This window comes from Prionailurus viverrinus, chromosome A1, assembly GCF_022837055.1.
Source record: "Prionailurus viverrinus isolate Anna chromosome A1, UM_Priviv_1.0, whole genome shotgun sequence".
NCBI classification, from domain to species: domain Eukaryota; kingdom Metazoa; phylum Chordata; class Mammalia; order Carnivora; family Felidae; genus Prionailurus; species Prionailurus viverrinus.
The window spans coordinates 123,722,396-123,740,449 of record NC_062561.1 but is presented as its reverse complement, the minus strand read 5'-3'; the positions used below and the strand labels follow the sequence as shown (position 1 = coordinate 123,740,449).

The 18,054-nt window shown below is 41.5% G+C and overlaps 1 protein-coding gene across 1 annotated transcript; it reads left to right on the top strand.

Moving 5' to 3' along the window:
• The first annotated feature begins 290 nt into the window (after positions 1–290).
• On the top strand, positions 291–7,068 carry SPINK1 (serine peptidase inhibitor Kazal type 1). The gene is made up of 4 exons (XM_047871090.1): positions 291–412; positions 1,474–1,505; positions 2,992–3,098; positions 6,968–7,068. Exons 1-4 carry the CDS (start codon positions 358–360, stop codon positions 7,011–7,013), a joined length of 240 nt encoding a protein of 79 aa, XP_047727046.1. The 5' UTR covers positions 291–357; the 3' UTR covers positions 7,014–7,068.
• Positions 7,069–18,054: the final 10,986 nt, after the last annotated feature.

Sequence of the window (18,054 nt, the reverse complement as noted above, 5' to 3'; positions counted from 1 at the left end):
AGAGCTACAGAGTACATACAGATGAGAACACTAGGGCTGCCCAGAGTCACAGAGGAAGTTGGGGGAGAACCAACTAACCACCAGAACTTCTCTGACAGTGTCTTGGCCAAGCACATTCCGGCCCCTGCTCCTTCTTTCACCTTTCTTATGCAGGTGACATTCCTGAGACTTGGTGTCAGGTTATCCTACCGAGTCAATCAACACGAGTCAATCAATAACTCAAGAGATCTGGTGACAGGACAGGAGGTGGAGCCTGGGTGGCCACTCTGTCTATATGACCCTTCCAGTCCCAGGGCTCTGAAAAGAAGTGGTGAGTTCAATGCCATCTTCTACTGACTGGATACAGAACTTTCAGCCATGAAGGTAACAAGCATCCTCCTCCTCTGTGCCTTGGCCCTGTTGGGGCTATCTGGTAGGTGCCTGCATATTTTTCTGATTTGAGTAAAACCTGTTTGACTTGTTGCATTACTAAACCCATTACCTTCTAGATTTACAGTCTAGTCTTAGATCTTTCGGTCCTAGTGAAATAAGGTCAGGGGCCTATTCCAGGGGGCTTCTTCAAGCCCATAAGTGCCTTGCTGCTTCTTATGACATTTAGCTAGGGAGAGCTACCTCCTTGCCTAGATCACTTCAGAAACTGTCAATATCAAAATCAAATCTCACCAACATTTCTTTCTTTGGATACTATCAGGTTAGCTCCTTTTCCCTTCATTGAGCTCAACCAAAATGACCATCCTCTACATGATGTCAGCAAGACCTGTTATTTTCCGGGGAATGCAGTATGGCAATTTTAAGCATCTATCTGTGAACTGGATAAATGTGAATTGGATTAATAGGCAGTGTAATGTAACAGAGGGAATGAGTTCCTTAGGGTCCGATGTTGAGTTGTCAAAAGAGTTCCATGTTTAACATTACTTACAAAAAGACTTACATGTCATTCCAAGTTAGTTTTGTTATCACAAGACCTGGTTACTGCTAGCGGTAACTGCTTTACAATTAGTCGTATAAACTCTTCACATATTCATCTATAAACTGAATTAAAGATACTTAGACTTCTTACATCACTAATTGTAAGATCAAAGGTCTAGTAACCAGTTGTGACAATGTAAGTGAGCATTCAGAAGATATTTGCTCCGTACCTGGTACATTTCAAGCAGTAAGTAAATCACTTCTATTTTCCAAGAAATGGGTCAACTTTTGTGAAATGCTGAACTAAGATACTTTCATCATAATCAAACTTTTGCTTCATTTCCTTGATGCTTCAACAGGCAGGGAGTGATTGGACACCAGTGAGATACCCTTGAGAGAAGACAGAAATAAGAAAAGGTTGAGGGGGCGGGGGAGGGGGGGGGGCAGAAGAGGCCAGCAGAGAAGTCACCAGTCTTCAATGGAAGCTGAGAATTCTGAATAAGAGCAGAGCTGGCTTCTCCCATTTAGGACCCAACCTCACAATGTCTGATTTATGTTTTATAGGCAACACTAGAGCTGACTTGCTGGAAAGACAGGTAAAGACAATTTTGTACTTTCTTATCTCTAGGGCTAGAACTGTTTGCCCCAATCAATGCACATTCAAGCGTTTCAATTTCAATTTCACCTGAAATCAGGACAGGTGTGTGGTGCTAGCGAGGCTTAACAAGTATGGAGAGTAACAACAGTTTCCCCACAGGGGCTTATGCTGAAGAACAAATGCACTGACACACAGGCAGTTTCCATGTAGTCATACAGCCCTCGCTGTGAGGGGGCTTTATATATTTTGAGGCTAGCTGGTAGGACAAGGATGTTGGGTGGCATTCTTTTTAACTTCACCCCAAATAGCCCTTCCTCCTTAGGGCCAGCTTGACCATGCTGGCATAAACTTTTCCCAGTCCCCTAGGTGGAACCCTAATTTATAACTAACAAAAGAAAAATAATAAACTTGGTTCTTCCTCTAGAAAAATATTCTATATCTAACTTTCCTATTTTTTCCTTGTGTTTATAAGGTAAATTGCAATAAATCTGAAGCCCAGAGGGGGAAGTGTCCCTCTTTTCATTACATTTATATCTAGTGAGGGGATAGATGACAAACTTAAAGGGCATGAGTGAATAAATTACACTAATGATAAGGGTTGTGAAGAAGTTCTGGTACCATGTGGAACCTAGACTGGTTAGATCAGAGAATGTGCCCCTGAGTGAAATTTATTTTGAGTCATAAAGGATAAGTGAGTGTTAGCAAAATACTAGTGGCGGGTAGAAGTAGTAGAGTGAAGGGTTAAGAGCCAAAGCTCAGGACCTAGACCAACTAGGTTTGAACCCTGGATCCAGGAATTACCAGCTATGTGGCTTGGGTGATTTAATCTCTATGTGCTTCACTGTCTTCCCTGGAAGATGAGTATAATAAAAAGTTCAAAGGATAGTTTTGAGGTTGAAAGAGAATAGTACATGAAAGCAAGTATGGCCTAAGACAGCCATTTCATAATTCTGAGTTCTTGCTGATGTCAACGAATTGGCTATGCCAGGACTCCAAGGGGACAAAGCACTTGGTGTTGTCTGTCACATGACTGAAGGAAGGGCAGTGTGACTGGGCCACAGTGGGCAAGGAAGACATGCCCATGGTGTGGCTGAGCTCAGAGGAACCAGCGCCCGCAGTCAATATAAACCTGAACATTATCACACTCACCTCATTTAAACCTCACATGACCGTCATGAGCTAGTTGGCGAAGTGAAAATACCCTTCTCACTGCACAGATGAGGTGACTGAGGTTCAGAGGAACCAAGAGATCTGCCAATATCTCACAACTTGTAAATAGCAGAGGCAGTCCATACAATCAGGCTTTCTGATTCCAAACCCTGAACTCTTTCTCTCAGACACTCATTATCACTACCCCCACCGGAGTCAGGCTTCTGTCTTTAAGCTGATCAACTCCAGGGAAGTGAAAGCTGTTTTACAGATTTTGTTATAAACTCGAAGACTACAAAATGATGGAAAACAATTCTGTTTAATTCCATTTTCAGGCTAAATGTGACAGTGAAATACCTGGATGTACCAAGATCTATGCTCCTGTCTGTGGGACTGATGGAAAAACTTATTCTAATGAATGCTTGTTATGTGTTGAAAATAAGTGAGTACGAACTTGAGTGTCTTTTAAAACGTATTTTTAACCTAGTTGTGTTCACATTTTCATATATTTTATCCCCCTAAGTTCCAACCAATATATCAAAAACATTAATCTTACCACAAGAGAAATAAAACAAGTAGTTTTCCAAAAATAATTCTCAATCTCTTCTTCTCCTTATTCTATATCTGGTATGATTCTATCCAGAGACATGCATACATTTATGTGTGTATTACAATAAAAGACAATATTTATTGTGTCAAGCATTGTGCAAGGCACTTAATATTCATGAGTCTATGAGGTACATAACACTAAGCCCATTATACACATGAAGAGATTGAGACTGAGCTTAAATTACCTGCTCAAAATCAACAAGCAGGAAGTGACAGATCTGGTTCCAAATCCTTGCTTTTTCCACTACATGTTTTTTGAGAGAGAGAGAAAAAGAGAGGGAGGGCACACGCACACACGGGCACACAAGTTGGGGAGGGGCATACAAAGAATCTTAAGCAGGCTCCACACCCAACATGGAGCCGGACACAGGGCTTGATCCCATGACTCTGGGATCATGACCTGAGCCAAAATCAAGACTCAGATGCTTAACTGACTGAGCCGCCCAGGTGCCTCTCAACTATGCTTTAAAGTCAGGTACCAGCCTAAGTAAATTTGTGAGATACAGAAGAAAATCCAACATGTTTAAACATGATTAAAAACAACTAATTATGCCTGCTAGGATTTGGAAAAGTTTGGACACTTTCTCTAGACCCTAAAGAAGGAGACTGAGGCATTCCAATAAGGAGAAAAGCTGAACAAAAGGGAGAAAGGAATTAATCACATAAGATAAACGTGTTAAGGAAAGGACAGTGGAATGGAGGAGGAAAGTATCTGAATGGTTCTCTCAACCAGTTTTTAAAAAATCATGTATATGACAAAAAAACATGCTTTTCCAGCAAGACAGTGGATGGTCTAGATTTTCAAAAAGCTAATACACCCAAAATACCTTTAAATTAAAAAAAAATCAGGGGCACCTGGCTAGCTCAGTTGATAGCACATGTGACTCTTGATCTTGGGGTTGTGAGTTTGGGCCCCTTAATGGGTACAGAGATTACCTAAAATTAAAATCTTTAAAAAAATCATTCTTACTGATGGTAATGATTGTGTTAACTAAAGCCCTCAAAAATGCATATATGAATCACATAGATTAGGTGGCCAAAAATATATTTTCATAGCACTTTTATTTATGGAGATGAGAGCCGGCCTCAATGAAGCTTATTTTCTGAAGTGATCACAGGTCGGGAATCAAACTCAGGCACTCAGAGAAGCAGATCTGCCACAAACTTTCTATTTCACATAGCTACTGAACACCTAATGTGTCCAGCAATGTGCTAGTTTCCTCTGCTTTCCTTGTGCTTTTGAGTAAGAGAAATTAACTCATCAGGACAAACAAGGTAGCTTCTTGTAACCTGTGAAAAGCGGCATCAAATGAGGTGTGAGGAAAGTGCTACAGGTGTGAAGGAGAGAATCAGATGTCTTCTCATTGAAAGGGTCAAGAAAGGATTCATGAAAAGGATGTCATTTAAATAGGGCTCTGAATTTTGGTAGCAGTGCAAAAGCATTCCAGGTTAAATAATGGCGTAGAACAATCAAAACAAATAAAAGAGATTGCGCAAGTAGTCCAGAAAACTCTGTTATTCTTAGAACTGATTTAGTATTAAAGGGTTTGATGTAAGCTCAAATGACTGCCTATTATTTCCATTATTCCACAGTCTAAGTTCCCAATAACATGATCTCTCTTCTTGGTCTGCTTTAAATCACTTCAGAAAATTCTCAGTGTTAGCAAACATTGTGGAAATAGGGCCCCAGGGAGAGAGATCTATCATTCTGAAGTTTTAGAACCAAAATATTAGGTGTTCTGCTTTGTGGTGAATTTATTTCCACACTAAAGATTTGTAAAAGGAACTCAAAAACACTTGTTAATTTTCTCATGATCTAGGCTGTTGACATAAAGGTCAAACATCCTATTTCCATCCAAGGGGAGGAGAAAGCAATATAACAGCCTTGAGATTTAGGAACTTTCCAAGTGCCAAGACCAAAAGGCCCAATATTTATAGTGAAATATTGGGAAAATATGAGCTTAGAGCTGAGACACATCATTCGTTCAGCTTTTAAAACCTACCCATCCTGCTTACTTGCTCTATTTTTTCAAAAATATTCATACATGGGAAGAATATTTAAATGCCAGAAAAATGTAACTTCTCTTCCTGTATCTCTCAGATAAGTAAATAGGCCTAGAGAGAAAATGTGGTTTCTTCTAAAGTAAAATATTTTCAAATGTACCATGTTGCGTTTCTCTCTCCTGCCCATTGAAAGCCCCAAATGAATATGGTGTAGGGTTAACTAGAGCCAAGCTCTAACCCATGTTGGTGGGTTGTGCTTGCATCTCCTAGCTCATTAATGTGCTTGTCAGATATAGTCAGTCAGGACTTTTTTCTGTCTCTTCTATGTCTCCTTAGGGAGCCTGTACTGTCAAATTCTGTTCTATAGATCAGTGTTCTCTGGTAGAACTTTCTTCAAGATGGAAATGTTCTATATCTGTGTTGTCTAGTATGGAAGCCACTAGCCACCAGGGCTTAAAATGTGGTTAGTACATCTAAGAAACTGTATTTTTAATATTACATCATTTTTTAACTGATTTGAATTTAAACAGCTGAATAGGGATGGTGTCTTCTCTACTGGACAGCACAGGTAGAGAAATAAGTCAATGTGTTTAAAAGTTTGCGCTGTGTATGTTAAAACAACTCAGACATAAGTGTTATGCATGAATAATAATTATGGAACAAAAAGACATTAAAAGCTCTTTAAAAAGTGGCACCTGAGTGACTCAGTCAGTTTAGCATCTGACTCTTGGTTTTGGCTCAGGTCATGAATTTGCAGTTCGTGGGTTTGGGGCCCCTGTTGGGCTCTGTGCTGGCAGTGTGGGGCCTGCTTGAGATTCTCCCTTTCTCTCTGTCCCTTCCCTGCTCATGCTCTCTCTCACAAAATAAATAAATAAACTTTAAAAAAAAGGTCTTAAAAGGAAGAATCATCAAGGTCCAGATAAATACATGCAAAAAGATATATGGAAGTCAGATGTCCCCAAGTAATGGAGAAATAGAAGAACTTTTATAAACCAGTATATTCAAAGAAAGGATGGCTAAGAAGAGAGAGACAGAGAGAGAGACAGAGAGAGAGAGAGAGAGAGAGAGAGAGCGAGCTCTGCAAACAATCTCATGAAGAACAATTACAGGATTTAAGAACATTTAGCTGACAGAAGAGAAAATTGGTTTGGGAAAGGTAGTGAGTTGGGAGTGAGTTGGTAGTTGAGTGAGGTTTTTATCTGGAGGGGAGGATGCTTAGAGCTGGCAGTTACCAGGATACAGATATGATTTCCTTTTGTGAGATCCCACAGATATTAATCCCCAGAGTTCTAAGACAAAAGATCAGCCAATTAGAGCATCCTGGAGTAGGCCAGGCAGCAGCTAAGATGGAAATCTTGTGGCTAGGACAATGATATTAGGAGTAAAAGAACCAATGATGACTTAGAGGTTGATTTCACTGGTTTCCTGTAATGCCACAGTAGATTTGCACACTCTGTGAGGACAGACATTTTTCCTTTCTGTTGTATCCTTAGTGTATGTAAGCAACAGCATTGATCGATATTTGATGAATTTATGAATAAGTAAATGAATAAATGATTGAAAGACAAAGAAATGGGAATAAATCTGAAACCTTTCTATTTTAAATAAAGCTGATCTTTTTTCATTGTTTTTCTCCCATTGTCAGTTTTTTTGTCAGCAAAGTTTGATTTTTTTTTTTTTTTCCAATCTCTTCTATAGGAAGCGCCAGAACCCTGTCCTCATTAAAAAATCTGGGCCTTGCTGAGAACCAAGGTGCTAAAATCCCATGTGGTCACCACAACGCCTAGCTGGCCTTACTGTTGAATAAAATGCATCTAAATACTTCCTGTTGTTCCCGAATGCTTTTTCCTCAAAGGCACATTTGATTACACTGGAGTCAGGGGGCCGAAACAAACTCAGAATGGAACAAATTTTACGAAACACAGCAATCCTGAAATTTTGGACAAAGTCTACCTCATGATGCTTTTTCCTTTCCCATTTCCTACCTCACATTCTGAAAACTGGCTCAGGAAATGTGACTGCAGGCAGGACACAAATGATCATATAACCCCATAGAGAATTAACTGGCATGAGAAGAAACAGTTGGTAAACTCTCAGTCCAGAAACATGTTATCCACTACCTTTTGCCAACTGAAATAATTCCCTGAGGTTACCTTAGGATTTAATAGAGCATCTATTATTGTGCCAGGACTTTGTGTAGTTGACTCAGATTTACATGTGAGCCACAATAACCCTGTAAGGTTATCCTTATCCTGTGGGTCAACTTAGAAAAGTGAAGTAACCTGACTAATAGGCAAATAAGCAAATAAGGTGGCAGAGTTAGGCTTTTAAGCCAGGGCAGATTCCAAATGTAACACTTCGTGTTATCCACCTCAGGTGGATTATTCTTTGCCTATTTCTTCCATATGAATTTTGGGTAACATCCTCATATTAAAAGACCTATGCTTACGGACAGCAAATAAGGTAGAGCTAGGGAAGTACCTCAAAAGAAAAAAGTATCTATAATCAATGAAAAAGACACAGAAAAGCAGCTTGAAATCCTGAGCTCTCATGAAGAACCAGCAGAGAGTGGAGAAGTGGACAGAGGTCTAAAAAAAGCCTGAGATGCACCAGGTACATCAAAATCTGTCCCAACACAAAATCTGTCCCTAAACTCAAGGTTTAGGTTTAGAATATGCGTGTCTTGAAGTTTAAATCTCACCACTAGAGGATGCTGTGGTTTGCTGAGTGACTCAGCCAGCTGAGCTTAACAGCTCACCAAATACCGCGCTAACAGAGGTTATGGATGTAAGATGGCTTCCTGCATCTTGTCTATGATGCTAGAGGACACTTGAAGGGCACCCTTAATATTTAAGAACTTTGCCACAGTAAACGGAATTTAAATCATTGAATGGTAGAAATCGTCATGTCTAACTGGACCATTTTACAGGTTTGGAGAGAAGAGGTTTTGAGGTTACGCTAAGAAGAAATACATAAACCCAGATTGTTCGCCTTTAATGGTTCTGTTCTGCTCTCTCGCTCTCTCTCTCACCCGTTAAAAGGCAAACAGCAACAACCTACATTTCTGCCCAGCCATATTTTGGAGGACCCCAATCTCACGATTGTCAACCTAAGTTGGCAGGACACAAAATGAGACAAACAAGAAGGCAGTACCTGTCTTGGGAAAGGACCAACAACTAATGGTACCCGAGAGCAAATTCATGAGTCACAATTCAAAGACCTAATTGTTACAAATGTTTTTGTTTTTGTTGTGTTTGTTTGTTTTTTTCTTGCCAATCTGAATTTGGAAAGGAAGAGGCAAGGACATTTTACCTTCCTCTATCGACCAGGCACCACAGATAGAGATAGGAGAGCCGACTTTGGTACAAACGCTTACCCTTTAGGTGGCCTCGGCCAGTTTTCCCAGAATGCCCCTGCCGGCCGCCGAGAGAGCACGATGCCCCAGCGTTCTCGTCCTGGTCACCAGATACGTCAGAGGAGGATCAATATCCCCTTTCCCTCACGGCGAGGGCTCGGCTGGGACGCCTTTGTCTGGAGGGCACCGCGCAGGTGCACGAGCCGCTCCCGGACAGAAGAGCTCCCGCGAGGCCACGGTAACGCGAGAGGGTCTTTGCGGAGCTTCAGCTGCTCGTGCAGCCTTCCAGCGGAAGGGCTCGCCGCCCGCCGCCCGCCGCCCCGCCCCGGCCCCGCAACCGGGCGGTTTTTACAGCGGACGCCGAACAACCCGAACTCAGTCCCCCTTCCCAGTCGGACACGGTCCGGTTTCTAAGCCGGAACCAGTCCGGCCCCGAACTTCTTCCGGTTTTGAAGTCGGACAAAGTCTGCCGTGGGACCCGGCCTGGTTTCGAAGTCAGACCCAGTCTGACTCCGTCCGGCTTGTGGGTCCAGTCAGGAAGAAGAAATGTTCCAGGAACGCTTGAGAGCTTCTCACGTAAAAGCTGCTGGGATCTCACAGGGGCGTCCCGACCACCTCCTGAGGCAGCGAGAAGCAGCGAGCTCAAGGATCCTGTTGCTGGAGCTCAGGGGTCTCAGCAGGTACCTGGGTCTGGTTGCTCGAGCTCAAGGGACTCAGCAGATACCTACCTAGGTCTGGTTGCTTGGGCTCAGGGGGCTCAGCAGGTACCTGGGTCTGGTTGCAGGAGCTCAAGGGGCTCAGCAGCTACCCTGGTCTGATTGCTTGAGCTCAAGGGCCTAGCAAGTTCCTACCTGGGTCTGGTTGCTCAAGCTAGGGGCTCAGCAGGTACCTGGGTCTGGTTGCTGGAGCTCAAGGGGCTCAGCAGGTACCTTCCTGGGTCTGGTTACTCGAGCTTAGGGGGCTCAGCAGGTACCTGGGTCTGGTTGCTCGAGCTCAAGGGGCTCAGCAGGTACCTGGGTCTGGTTGCTCCAGCTCAGGGGGCTCAGCAGGTACCTGGGCCTGGTTGTTCCAGCTCAAGGGGCTCAGCAGGTACCTGGGTCTAGTTGCTCGAGCTCAGGGGGCTCAGCAGGTACCTACCTGGGTCTGGTTGCTCGAGCTCAAGGGTCTCAGCAGGTACCTGGGTCTGGTTGCTCGAGCTCAAGGGACTCAGCAGATACCTACCTGGGTCTGGTTGCTCCAGCTCAGGGGGCTCAGCAGATACCTACCTGGGTCTGTTTGCTCAAGTTCAGGGGGCTCAGCAGGTACCTACCTGGGTCTTTTTGCTCGAGCTCAAGGGGCTCAGCAGGTACCTGGATCTGGTTGCTGGAGCTCAGGGGGCTCAGCAGGTACCTGGGTCTGGTTGCTGGAGCTCAAGGGGCTCAGCAGTTACCTACCTGGGGTCTGTTTGTTCGAGCTCAAGGGGCTCAGCAGGTACCTGGATCTGGTTGCTCGAGCTCAAGGGGCTCAGCAGGTACCTACCTGGGGTCTGTTTGTTCAAACTCAAGGGGCTCAGCAGGTACCTGGGTCTGGTTGCTCAAGCTCAAGGGACTCAGCAGGTACCTACCTGGGGTCTGTTTGCTCAAACTCAAGGGGCTCAGCAGGTACCTGGGTCTGGTTGCTCCAGCTCAGGGGGCTCAGCAGATACCTACCTGGGTCTGTTTGCTCAAGTTCAGGGGGCTCAGCAGGTACCTACCTGGGTCTTTTTGCTCGAGCTCAAGGGGCTCAGCAGGTACCTGGGTCTGGTTGCTGGAGCTCGAGGGGAGCAGCAGGTACCTACCTGGGTCTGATTGCTCCTGGTTCCTTCTTCCATCACCAGGACTGTGAAAACATAAACATGAGGCGTATTACAATTTCAAGACTTTATGTGGATAAAAATGGGTTCGGATCCAGCAACATCCAATCTAGCATATCAAAAGGAGCTCCAAGGAGCTGTACAGAATGAAAGACATTTACAGCCAGAGGGGAGCAGGAACGAAGAGGTTACACTACTAGACAAAAAGGCAGGTTGGTTATTGGAAGGTTACCTTCCTTTAGGGGATGAGGGGGTCTATTGGACAGATTACCTAACTAGTGCTTATCAGGCAATTCCAAATTGACTGGTTTAAGATTCCATTTCTGGGAGAGTGGAAACTGTAATTAAATTACTCTTTGGTTTGGTGTTGTGGGTCTGTCTTGCTTTTAACAGACCCATCAGCATGTGGAGGGGCACCTGGGTGGCTCAGTCCTTTAAGCGTCCAGCTGTAGCTCAGGTCATGATCTCATGGTTTTTGAGTTCGAGTCCCCCATTGGGCTCTGAGCTGTCAGCAGATTCTGTGTCTCCCTCTCTCTCTGCCCCTCCCCCGCACACACTCTGTCTCTGTCTCTCAAAAATAAATAAATGTTAAATTAAAAAAATAAAACATGTAGGTTACTGCATTCATGTCTGGTGGTTACATTTTAAAAGACATATTTACAAACGGAAATGTGTTTAGAAGAGAAAGGCTACCAGGATTAAAAAGAACTTGAAAATGTGTCCTATGATAAATGGTTGAATGAAATAGGAAAGTTTGGTCTAAAGAAAGGAAAACTTGTGGGAATCTGAAAGGTCTTTTCAAACCATTTGAGAGAGTGTTGCCACCATGAAAGCAGAAACTTCCTTTTTCATGGCTGTATTATAAGCTGGAGGAGAGTAACATCTAGGAGCTACTCAATTAATATTCTTTTTGTTACATACATGAGTGGGGGAAAGAGGGATGAACATATTCTGGTTGGCCCAAAGGGAGAATTTAGGCTAATTGGGTAGGGATTAAAGGAGGCTGATGTGGACTCAGTGGGAAAGTATACGCTAGGATGGTTTAAGAACAGGGGCTCTGGTTTCGAGTGCTCTGCTGGAATCCGGGTTTCCCACCATTTAACCACATGACCTGGGAGAAGCCAGCGAATTTCCTCATCTCTAATATGGGATGAATAGTAACAGGTTCCTAACAGGACCATGTATGCCATACAGTAAGTGCTCAAGAATTACTAACTTTTTATTGTTGTTATTATTATTCATCTTGTAATCCTTTGAGCTCACTAAAAAGGTTTCCTGATATATTAACATTCCCTGATAGAAGGAATTTTATTTCTTCCAGTAAAATTTCAATGCATTATTGAATTGTCAGAGGTTTTATGGAAGAGATTACTCAGCTGTGTACAAGATCGCACTAAAATCTCTCTGCTTTTAAATGTAAAAAAAATTAGAGATATAAACCACACTCCCCCAAATAGGAACATGGGTGACCGACAATTTTATGGGTGGAGCAGGGTCTCATGGTCCCGGCAAGGAATAGGGTAATAAACCCAGTTCCTACTGTTAGGTCTTAATCCCTGAGTAAACCTAAGAACTGTAACCCTCTTTAAATGCCAGAATACAACAACTCGAGATAAACTCCAAGGAAGGATGGTCACAGGTCCAATAGAGTTCTGTACAGTTTCCTTTACTGGTTTCAGAATATTTGAAATATGGAGCTATCAGAAGGGAATAGTATATAAAAATATTTTTGTCACACTGGAGAAGTAAACTTGTTTGAAATGAAACATTTTTTTAAAAACTGTGCTGAACCTTCTGAGAAAGAGGGACATGACTAATATTGTAACTTCAGTTCCATTTCTCTGACCCAATTTATACCCTATAAACCCTAGCTTAATCCAACTAAGTGAAAATACAATTTATTTGCATAGTTCAGGAAGCTCTTACTTTTGAAAGCCTTAGCACTGCCACCAATTTCCTTTTTTTTTTTTCATTGTTTAAGCCATAGCTAACTTTTAGTTCAAAATATGGACTATATAGACAGTAAAATTATGTTGAAGAAGGAATGACATAAATCTTTTGCCTTTATACAAATCAGTATTCACTGAAAGGCACAAATAACAAACAAAAAAGGCTGGTTGGAGATCAAGGCACCAGAACCTAGTTGTGTAGTGTGCTGTCTTTGCTCTTGCCATTTTTAGGTGCCAGTCAGTAACCCATCCTCATCGCAGGTGTGGTCATGAATAAAGAGTGTAAAGTAAAATTAATACTACTCTTTTGGCTTTTTATCACTCCCTGCTGAAGAAAGCAAAAGAAATAAGAGAAAGTTGGCGATTAGGAGTCACCAGGGCAAGACTTGTGTAAGAAAAGTAAACACAAAGAGAAAACAAAGTAAGAAAATACACGTGTGTGGAAGTTACAAGGGGGAAAAAAGTAGAAAGAGCCATGCATACTTAAAAAAAAAATTTGAGATAGGGGCACCTGGGTGGCTCAGTTGGTTAAGCGTCTGACTTCGGCTCAGGTCATGATCTCGCAGTTCGCGAGTTGGAGCCCCACATCAGGCTCTGTGCTGACAGCTCAGAGCCTGGAGCCTGCTTTGGATTCTTTGTCTCCCTGTCTCTGCTCCTCCCCTGCTCATGCTCGCGCTCGCGCTCTCTCTCTCTCTCTCTCTCTCTCTCTCTCTCTCTGTCTCTCACTCTCTCTCGGAAATAAAGAAACTTAAAAAAAATTCGAGATAAGCACCTGAATCTAAAAAGAGTGAGAAACACAAAGAGAAAAATTAGTTAAGTTTTAATAGGGAATGTGGTTCTGAAGGGCCAGAACCTTATTATATTTTGAACTGTTCATGCTGAATTTCAGCTTTTTAGAGCTCCTTCATTTACTGAAATGAATTATATGTGTTTTTCTTTAAAACTTATAACACTATTTTGAAGTAAAAACTTTTTCGAATTCTGGAGATCTTTAAAATCTTCAAAAAACAGCTTAATAGAAGTTAACTCTCAGACCTTAAAGATGTGGCATCAGGTGAAAGTTAATAAAGAATAATAAAGATAATAGGAACTAACATGTATTGAGTAATTCTATGTGTCAGACCCTACATTACATGATTCCCATGAGTTCATTTTCCCATTGAATCCTTACCACAAACTCTGAGATCCTCATTTTAGGAATGAGAAAACGGAGATTCTCACTCACTCAGGGTTAGAATTAGTCAAACTGCACAGCTCCTTTGCTTCTTTGTCAGGTTTAACCATCCATCCATCACTATTGCCACTGCGTCTGCCTTCTGTAACAATTTGCACCTATGGCTTTTCCTTCTTTAAAAATTATTACTTTAGGGGCACGTTGGTGGCTCAGTCAGTAAAGTGTCTGACGTTGGCTCAGGTCATGATCTCACAGCTCGTGGTTTCGAGCCCCACTTCGGGCTGTGTGGTGACAGCTCGGAGCCTCGAGCCTGCTTCAGATTCTGTGTCTCCTTCTCTCTCTGCCCCTCCCCAGCTCATGCTCTCTCTCCCTCTGTATCTCTCAAAAATAAATAAACATTGAAAAAAATATTTTTAGATTAGTACTCCAGGGGTCATCTGGGTGGCTCAGATCATGATCATGCACTTTACAAGTTCAAGCCCTCCTTGGGCTCTAGTTCAGAGCCTGGAACCTGCTTCAGATTCTGTCTCCCTCTCTCTCTGCCCCTCCTCCACTGACCTTCTGTATCTCTCTCTCTCTTTCTTTCTCAAAAATAAACATTTAGAAAAAAAGGATCTGGGGGTACTCAACATTTTTTGAGAAGTTGGGTTTTCTTCTTTCATATTTTGTGACAATTCCTGTGTGAAAATTATTGTGTGAGGAAGAAACTTTTCCTCAACCAATTAGACTCAGACACTGGGAGCCTACAAATTAAAGTGACAAGTAACCAATTAATAGGAGAAAACCATTTATTCATGTGCATATATGGAAGTTAACAAAAGAAGTAGGCAGCTCTCCAAACAGTTAGAGACTTACATGCCTAACTCAATAGAGGAAAGAGCAGAAAAGACTTCTATGGAAAGAACAGATAGGTTTCTTTAGGAAAGACAAATGGGTTTTTTGGAGAAAACACTGAGAAGTTTGCGATGTTTCTCTACGCAGGTGTGAGTGGTCTTTCCATCTTCTTCAGGGCCATGGTTATATTTATAGTAGTATATTCTTCCTCTTCCTGGTAGACCTGCCCCACAGAGGGAATTTATGTCAGCCTTATTTCCCAGAAGTTGCTGCTTTTAGTCAAAATTTAATTACATGTTTAAAAATTTTCATCAAATGTTTTGATTAAATGTGATGAAATTTTGAACAGTAGAAACCTAAAAAACAACAACAACAAAAACATCCTTATAGGAAAAATAATGCCTTCATTAATTAGGTTGTTAACTTTTTATTTTCCACTTGATTGAACATTGTGTATTTATATTTTTGTGACCTTCAAAACCCAATTTAGGTTTTGTTTTAAATTACATACATAATATCTAACATTTATTCTGCAGTTGCAACAGTTTTACTGTGCTACAATAATTAATAGACTATTTTTTTTGCTTCCATTAAATTACACTCTCACCAGGTCTGAAATATCTGCATCAGAATCTTTGCTTCCCACAACCCAAAGGAGTCTAAAAAAAAAAAAACAAAAAAAAAAAACCCAGCATCCTCCCACACTACCATATTCATTGCAGTATTATTTACAACAGCCAAGATATGGAAATAACAGAAGTGTCCACTGATGGATGAATGGATAAATAAAATGTGTGCACACACAAGAATATTATGTAGCCATAAAAAATCAAATCTTGCCATTTGTGACAACATGGATGGACCTTGAGGGCATTATGCAAAGTGAAACAAGTCAGACAGAGAAAGATAAATACTATATGATCTCACTTTTAATTGGAATCTAAAAAACAAAACAAAACACAAGCTTATAGATACGCAGAGCAAAATGATGGTTGTCGGGTGAGGGGAAGAAGGTGAGCTGAGTTTGCCAGGAACAATCTGTTCATGAAGTATTTCATGGGTATTTCCAGGAGTGAAGATCCACTAGAAACTTTTTCTGAATACTTCCATGTGGAGTAAATGATATTAATCACTGTCATACTATGATTAGGCAAAAAATGGGACTTCGGTACTGTGCTTCCAACACTTCTTACCTTCGTCGGCCTCAGGCAAATAATGTATGTACTTTTGTTTCTGCTCTCAGTGGAGGAAAGACAGAAGACGAAAAAGGCAAGGGGTAGTTAGTACCCAAAGAGATTGGAGTATTTTGTAGAAAGACCTTTCTTAACTTCCATAACACCTGGTAGTTGTTGATTAGAAAATGGAGCCCATTTATTTGCCTCATGTTATGACATGTGACCTGTAAAACCGATAAAACTATCAATATTTCAATATGTTGTCAAAATGTTCTAATTTGGCAGGGTCTTTTTTGTCATTGTTATTGATAAAGTATATGATGCAGACAGTAAAGCTCGGGCACTGTTTTTACATTGTCTTCCTTCATCCTTCCTCTTCCAGAACTTAGAAAACAGACCCTCCTACTCATAGCTCCCTTCTTATTGTGCTCTAACTTGCTAAGTAGGTGGAGTTCATTTTTGGTGTGGTCATCACATAAACGACCTACTCTTCTTGACCTCTCAGAGATGAGACCATTCCTTCCTTTGAGACCATTTTCTTCCTTCTAGAGACTCAACCATCCCCTTAGTCATCATCCTATAACCTGGGATTCACACTGCCTTCTCCTGTAGCAGTATGTTTCCTCTTACAAGAACACTCTTTCTTCCTAATCTCTCCCTCCCCTTCTATCTATCACAAGGTCTTTTACATTTACTCCTTTAAAAATCAATCTAGGTAAATCTTTTTAGTCCATTTTCCAGGTGAGGGTACTGAACTTCAAAAATTTCAGTGACTGCCTACTGCCTAAGAAGAGCAGGATAAGAATGCCTGTTTGACTCCCATTATACCATGCTGCTTCCTCGATGCCTTAAATATTTTCCCTTAATGTGAATTATGATAGAAGAGATCGCTTAATCTCTACATGTACCATTCATTTTTGGTAGACAAAAAAGGAAACAGCTCCCACACATAAGTAGCAAAATTGTTCATATATATTTACCTGAGGTTTTGAATGTTTAAAAAATAATTTAAAAGCACTATGTTTTCAATTTTAAAACCAAAATTTTTGTCTCTGAGTATTTTCTCAGTTAAGAGAGAACAAGCATTCCAATTTTTGACATTAAGAAGTATGTCCTTATATGCAAAGAAGGTGGGAACCAGTGGCCTTCCAGATAGAATAAAAGCTTTTACTTCCTCATATATCTTCTGGGATTCAACCTTTTCCTAGGTCCTAATTTAAACTCCACTTACCCTGCCCTTTCTCCCTCATACGTTAGATTTACTTCTAGTTACTTGGAAAATGCTTTTGTTCTGCTCATTCACTCCACCTCTTCCCTTTCCATCACTAGTTTCTTCTTAAATGGATGAAGTGGGTCAGTACCCTTCTGTTGAGCTCTGGAGGCCCTGTGTACACACCCCTTTCTACAGCATGCCTCATGCTTTCCTTATCCATATGTGTGATCTGTGTCTCATTATTTTAAAATTCCATAAGAATAGAGGACATGTCTTGTCCCTACCTTTGTCTTCAGGAGACTCAATAGATGCTTATTAACCTGAACTTCCCTAATTAACTCTTACTATTATAGTCTCCCCAAAACTACAAATCCAGAAATTAAAATGAAATCTTACTTTTTCAGACTGAAAACAAATTCCAGTTAAATGCAACGGTTGTATAGATTGTTATTCCAGGTATCTTGTGGTGATAAAACATGTACAAAAAATTAATTATTTGAAAATCATTTTTATATATTTTCTAGGTTTCTTCTTAAAATGATGTGAACTTTTTAAAATGTTTTTTAATGTTTATTTATTTTTGAGACAGAGACAGAGCATGAGCAGGGAGGGCCAGAGAGAGAGGGAGACACAGAATCCAAAGCAGGCTCCAGGCTTTGAGCTGTCAGCATGGAGCCCGTCGTGGGGCTCAAACTCGTCAACCACGAGATCATGACCTGAGCTGAAGTTGGACGCTTAACCGACTGTGTCACCCAGGAGCCCCATTTATTTTTTTTTAAAAATTTTAAATGTTAATTTATTTGAGAGAGAGAGGGAGGGGCAGAGAGAGAATCCCAAGCAGGCCCCCTGCTGTTAGCAGAGAGCCTGACATGGGGCTCAATCTCACAAACTGTGAGATCATAACCTGAGTCAAAATCAGAGCCAGGTGCTTAACATACTGAGCCACCCAGGTGCTCCTATGTGAAGTTATTTTAGTTGACAGTTACTCAGGGTGGTCAAGTTAAAGATGCCTATGGCTGTAGGGATGAAAATTACACATTGGCTCAACATCATGGGTTTCACCTGGTGTGATCTGGCTAACTCCACTGTTGAGAATCTACTCTAGAAGTTGATGCTTAGTCCCTGTATTAGCATTATTCCAGAGGGAACCAGACAGTTTCTTAGTGGCAGGTTGGTTTCACTGGACCCCTTCCCTAATAGAAGGGGAAATGATCTGTCCTCATTAGAAGAGATAATTATTCTGAGACTGGATTT

What these genes read in the sequence shown, in the direction of transcription:
- SPINK1 (XM_047871090.1), top strand. Translation starts at nt 358, where the DNA reads ATGAAGGTAACAAGCATCCTCCTCCTCTGTGCCTTGGCCCTGTTGGGG. An exon ending in CTGACTTGCTGGAAAGACAG is followed by an intron (nt 1,506 to 2,991) that starts GTAAAGACAATT and finishes TTCCATTTTCAG; the next exon opens with GCTAAATGTGACAGTGAAAT. An exon ending in TTGTTATGTGTTGAAAATAA is followed by an intron (nt 3,099 to 6,967) that starts GTGAGTACGAAC and finishes TCTCTTCTATAG; the next exon opens with GAAGCGCCAGAACCCTGTCC.